Source organism: Alexandromys fortis, unplaced genomic scaffold (assembly GCF_014885135.2).
Source record: "Alexandromys fortis isolate MF-2015 unplaced genomic scaffold, M_Fortis_MF-2015_v1.1 scaffold_18, whole genome shotgun sequence".
Lineage (NCBI taxonomy): Eukaryota > Metazoa > Chordata > Mammalia > Rodentia > Cricetidae > Alexandromys > Alexandromys fortis.
Genome location: NW_026067897.1, coordinates 18,863,820 through 18,870,289, shown reverse-complemented (window position 1 = coordinate 18,870,289; position 6,470 = coordinate 18,863,820). Strand labels below are relative to the sequence as shown.

At 38.4% G+C, this 6,470-nt stretch overlaps 1 protein-coding gene across 1 annotated transcript; it reads right to left on the bottom strand.

Moving 5' to 3' along the window:
* Positions 1-4,029: 4,029 nt before the first annotated feature.
* Or13c9 (olfactory receptor family 13 subfamily C member 9) lies at positions 4,030-6,215 on the bottom strand. Its single transcript, XM_050166256.1, has one exon. It carries the CDS (start codon positions 6,198-6,200, stop codon positions 5,250-5,252), a length of 951 nt encoding a protein of 316 aa, XP_050022213.1. The 5' UTR covers positions 6,201-6,215; the 3' UTR covers positions 4,030-5,249.
* Positions 6,216-6,470: the final 255 nt, after the last annotated feature.

The following is a 6,470-nucleotide window of genomic DNA, read 5'->3' as shown; positions in this document are numbered from 1 at the left end:
AGAAGAAGAAGAAGAAGAACTGAAACAAGTTAACATACACCCCCATTCCTAAGCCAGAAGCAATCTCCAATTGATAACCACTTTGAGATGAACATTTAATTTTCTCCAAGGGAATCTCACTGGAGAAACAGGCTGATTACTCTTAAGGGTAGGCACATGCCCACCAGTAAATGGCCAACAGCAAATGAACTCAACAGCTGCTTTAGAGGCTTCTGCCTCATCATATCATGTAAGAACTCTTTCATTTTTTGTTTATATATTTCCCTCTCTCTTTTTAACCTACAGATCCTTTGCATACATATTTTGACTTTTATTTTAAAAAAAAAAACACTTTAGTGTCTTTTATGGAATTTCCGAGTGTGTGAACGAGTTTCTTGTGCCTTCTCTTAGGCTCTTTTCCATCTGTTTGGTTGTTTTATCCAATTGAGGTGTTAATTTTTGTTTTATCTTATTATTTTATTTCCTAATTATCCCATATAAGCCTGCTTATTTTCTAATGAGAGACAGAAAGGGGGAGGCTGTAGATGGCAGGGAATGCGGGGAGGAACTTGGAGAATAGAATGGAAAACCATAATCAGAATATATTATGTGAGAAAAAATCTATTTTCAACTAAAGGAAACAAAAGAAATTGCCAAACAAGTCCATCTAAAAGACCAAACAAGATTTTCTTTTCCCATAAAACTGCTTACACTTTCCTGTACCCACACAGGGAAACAACACACAGCTCTTAAGGTTCCTACCCAATCCTACTGAAGCTCAGTGGGCCACACAGAAGAGCAGGTGTGAAACTAGGGTGGGTACTTTTCCGGGGGTGGGGGCAGGCATGAGATGGGGCAGTAGAAGCTGATAATGACTAAAATCCATTAAACACACATGTGAAACTGTCAGAGAATGATAAATAAATAAATCTTCAAAATGTGAATGCACATACATATAAATGCCTTGGAAACAGTTTTGAATGAAACATACCACTGGCATAAAGGTAGATATTAAATATAGAATGGTTTGAGAAATGTATGAAATATGTATTCCGGATGGGTACCTATATAAGTCACCAGATACTATTGAATATAAAAGCCACATAATTTATTTACAGATAATACATACATGGGTTATACAAAGGCCTCTCCATATTTTAATATATACTTTGTATAGTTTGTAATGTTGGGTTCTCCTGGGACAGATATCACTTTTAGAATCATATAATATATGTACCAAAATTAAAGCAGAGATGATACAAAAATAGACATAAATTCTGCAAAGATAGCTGGAAATGATGCATTAAATTTGACTTACAAACATTGTCCAGAGCTAGCTTAGGCTGAATTGAAGAATCACAGAGTTGAACAAGAGGATAGTTATATCTGGTTAAATTTCAAGATTTTGGTAAAAACAATAAGAGGCTAGCATATTCTATTATTTGGTTGACCTTGTAGTTTTTATTATTTTTGGCAAAGAGAAGGGTTTGGATTTGTAGACCGAGTGAGTAACAAGTAAAAGATACACACAGCACTGATTATAACCACTCTGTGAGCATCCTTGCCTGGCGCCTCGTTCATTTACTTATGTCTTCTACTCTTATGCCTACAAACATTTGTAAAAGGGTACACTAATTTTACTCCAATTAATTTACTCCACAAGAGTGGTTCTGTAAAATTCCACACTCCCTTCTTTTGCTCAAACAACTAAACAATTCTCTGATCAAATTAGAAAATACTTGGAACATTGTGTTTGTACATGGCCCACACCTGAGCAAGCCTGGTCTCTTATAGAAATCATGTCAGGCAATCATTGTTTTTCCAAACCCAAGTCAGTGTTTCAACACCTGGCTCCAAGTTGCACACCCATGGTCTACATTATAATTCCTTCTTTAGTTCCTTCATTTATTCATGACTAGGTACCTCGCCTGAAAATTTCAGCTTTATAAAACCTAACTGTGTAGTATCTAATCTCACTTAGAAAGTTATTTTTACAAAAGGGTGAAAAATATGTTCTTTAAATTACAACATCTACAACAATACTTTATAATATCAAAGATAAAATGCTATTTTCATGCTACAAATGTGAAACACATCCATTTTTATAAAGCAAATTCTATCTCTATGGAAACAGAAAGAAAAAAATCTTCAGGCTTTCATAATGAGTTTTTTTTCTGGAAAATTAATGTTAATGCCAAATTCATCTTTTATGTTCCAATTAAGCTCTTTTTCTGGTTTAGAGCTCTTCTATGAACAGTGGTTAGGCATCATTTTGGACCGACATCAGTCATATTAGCCGTGCTACTAAGACACACTGCTATGAGACGGCACTACTAGAAACCTGAAGGGGCTGTGCCATGCACTAAGCAAAAATTAGCTGCACACACTCTCTCTGAAAAATACCTAGCATTCTGTGCCAGCTCATCCGACTATGCTCCCAAGTTAGGAAGAAGCATTGCTAAAAGTGCAACCAAAGAATTCTCAATGAGCCTTTAAAACAAATCTTAATCTAAAGCCCTCTGAAGACTCAAAGGCTGTATTTATGGTATTAAAGTAAATTAGAATTATAGTCACACACATGCCCAGCAATTCGGAACACGTGAACATGTTAATAGCCAGAACCTGGAAACAACCTAGATGCCCTTCAATTGAAGAATGGATGAAGAAAGTATGGAATATATACATATTAGAGTACTACTCAGCAGTAAAAAACAAGGACTTCTTGAAGTTTGCAGGCAAATGGATGGAAATAGAAAACACCATCCTGAGTGAGGTAAGCCAGACCCAAAAAGAGGAACATGGGATGTTCTCACTCATATTTGGTTTCTAGCCATAAATAAAGGACATTGAGCCTATAATTCGGGTTCTTAGAGAAGCTAAATAAGAAGGAGAACCCAAAGAAAATCATATAGGCATCCTCCTGAATATTAACCTTCATCAGGCGATGAAAGGAGACAGAGACAGAGACCCACATTGGAGCACCGGACTGAAATCTCAAGGTCCAAATCAGGAGCAGAAGGAGAGAGAGCACAAGCAAGGAACTCAGGACCGCGAGGGGTGCACCCATACACTGAGACAATGGGGATGTTCTATCAGGAACTCACCAAGGCCAGCTGGCCTGGGTCTGAAAAAGCCTGGGTCAAAACCGGTCTCGCTGAACATAGCGGACAAGGAGGACTACTGAGACCTCAAGAACAATGGCAACGGGTTTTTGATTCTACTGGACCTATTGGTTTCGTGGGAGCCTAGGCAGTTTCGTGGATGCTCACCTTACTAGACCTGGATGGAGGTGGGTGGTCCTTGGACTTCCCACAGGGCAGAGAACCCTGATTGCTTTTTGGGCTGACGAGGGAGGGGGACTTGATTGGGGGAGGGGGAGGGAAAGGGGAGGCGGCGGTGGGGAAGAGACAGAAATCTTTAATAAATAAATAAATTTAAAAAAAAGAATGACAAGTCATTCTTCAAAGACCTTGATCTTACTACTCTGGGGGGGGTCTCCTATTCTGAAGGTAAATTGTGCTTTAATGTATTCTTCTTCAATTAATTTTCTATCTAAATGTCTAAGTGTGATGTTTAAAAGGTATATCTCTCATCCCAGGAAGCTTATGGAAGTAGCTGGATTTAAGCCATGTAGTGGTTGGCTTAATGCCTGGGTATCAAGGATGGTCTGTGGTGAAACACAGACTGCCTAATTTGTAGACTTCTTAGGGGGATGGAATATTAGGGATTGACGTATGGGAACTAAGTTTATTATATATAGCCTGCTGTGTTGGGTTGTGGAATTGACACTTTGATAGTCTCTGCCCTTGCCAGCAGATTTAATCTATAAATAATGATAATGGAATCTGGAAGTAATTAAATGTATGCCATGAGTACTTCATGACCCTTCCTCTAAAATTGAAAGGGAAACTTAAAAATATTAAATGAATATGTACACCCAAAGGTTCTATATTTATCCAAGTTTATCTTAAAAAATGTTTTGCCCAAAGTCCTTGAATTTACTGAGCCATCAAGATACAATGTATTTACTAAAGTAGACGTTCTAGAGTATGGCACACTACTGAACAGACTCTGTTATTCATCTTGGGGGGTAAAGTAGAAGTGTTCTTCAAATAAAGTCAAAACTTGAGGGTAAAGTCAAGGAAGCACAAGCTGTCACCTACCTAAAAACCTTTGAGCCTCTGTTTCCTTGACTTGTGGAGGGCACAAAATTCTCTACTTCAAGAGACAAGTCATAAATTCTGGCATTCTTATTAAGAATAAAGAGGCTGCCTAGCCATCTAAGACTTGGTAAAGTACTGCCCTTTCCTCAGAGCCGAAAAGAAATCTGGCTTCTTAGAAATGGGAATGCTGTCACCCTATGTCCAATGAAATATATAAATGTTCATATGTGAACCAGTAAGCCAATTTTTAATTTTCTAATTATTATGATAATCATTTGTGTATGTACATGATGAAAGGTCACCCACACCAAGGTGTACACGTGGAGATCAGGCGGCAATTTTGCGTAATCTCTGTTTCCATATTTTGTTGATCTGGGGATCACACTCAGGTTGCCAGGTCTGCGAGACAAGTGCTTTACCCACTGGGCAATCTCCTGGCCTTAGTAAGCTAATTTTAAACCCATGTTTTATTTTTGTACATTTGTTATGTTAAAGCTAATGTATAAAGCTGAAAGAAATGACTTTTTAAAAACATTCATTGACTGTATGGACCATACCCATAAATCGTATTTATCTGCTGCCTTTACAGTTCCAACTCTCAGCATCCTTAGAACACAGCAGGAAAAAAAAATAAAAGCTGTGAAAAGATATAACATTTTGCAACTTTAAAAAATTTGAGATTAATATACTGCAACAGAGAACTCTGCGAGGCAAAAGGTTGATAAAGTACTTTCAGATATTTCTGTTTTACATTTTCACAGCCCAGACTTGTTTATGTTGAAGGATTTGAAGAGCAATTGTTTGTAAATTAAAGTTAGGTTTGTAAAAAATGCCATATATGCTCAGTTCTAATATTGTAAAAAAAATACATAATTAAGAAGACGCTGCCCAAAATGTCAAAAAATAATTATTTCTCGATGTTATCTTTGTTTTTTTTCCTTATTCTTTCCAGACCTTGACCATTCTCAGTGAGCATGCAATAATTTTGAAATGCTGCCTCTTGGAATATAAACATTAACGCAATGAATGCGTCAAAGGGCAAGCAAGAAAGAAAAGCCACTAAACTTCCAATCTTGAGTCTCTCACAGTGTCCAACATGTTGACCATTCATTTGCCTAAAATCCGTCTCTTCACATTTTTTATGGCCTCCTTCACGTCTTTGTTTCTGAGGCTGTAGATTAAAGGGTTCATCAAGGGAGTCACGACCCCATAGAACATGGATATAAGTTTGTCTGTAGCATCCAAGTCATCTCCCTTGAGTGTGTCCTTAGACTTGGGTTTCATGTACATGAAGAGGATGGTTCCATAGAATATTACCACCACAGTAAAGTGGGCTGAGCAGGTAGAAAAGGCTTTGCTTCTCCCCTCAGCTGAGCGAATTTTGAGAATGCTAGAAATGATTAACGAGTACGAGACTACAATGAGGAGCAGCGGCATCAAAGTGAACAAAGTTGTGGCCACGACCATGAGGAATTCGTTGCCCGAGATGTCAGTACAAGACATCTTCATGACAGCCAGAATTTCACAGAGAAAATGATTGATGACGTTTCCACAGAAAGGCAGTCGCATCACAAGTGCCGTTTGTACTGCAGAGCTGGCAACCCCTGAAAACCAGGACCCAGTTGCCATGGTCACATAGGAACTCTTGCTCATGATGATAGGGTACCTCAAAGGGTTGCAGATGGCCACATAGCGATCAAAAGCCATCATACCCAGGAGCACACACTCTGTTGTCCCCATGGCTAAACCAAGAAACATCTGCACTGCGCAGCCAAGGAGTGAAATGGTCTTTCTTTCTGAGAGAAAGCGTACCAGGGTGAAGGGAACAGAGGAGGTCGTGAAGCAGATGTCCAAGAAGGACAGATTTCCCAGGAAGAAGTACATAGGGGTGTGAAGGTGGGAGTCAAAAATGCTGAGGATAATAAGAGTGCCATTGCCCACAAGGATGACTGCATACATCATTAAGATGAGCACGAAAAAGAGACGCTCAAGCCTTGGGTAACCAGAAAGCCCCTTCAGAAAAAATTCCTCCATAAGAGTTCGGTTTTCCCATTCCATTGTATTGCCTCCCTTTTACCTGTAAGAATTAAAAAAAAATTAAATGTCATTTTCTATGCTAAAGTAGGTTCAAGTATATCAATGAAAAAGTATAAAAATTTGTATTAGACTCAATGAAAGAGAATGTGTTAGACAAAAAATGATAGAAAGGCTGAAAGGATAGAAAGGAAGGAAGCAATGTGGGGAGAGGGCTGTGAGAGATAAGTTATCATATTGGTCATCAGTGAGCTAAGGACTCTGCAGCTGGTTTTTAATAAACTGTGTCACTTA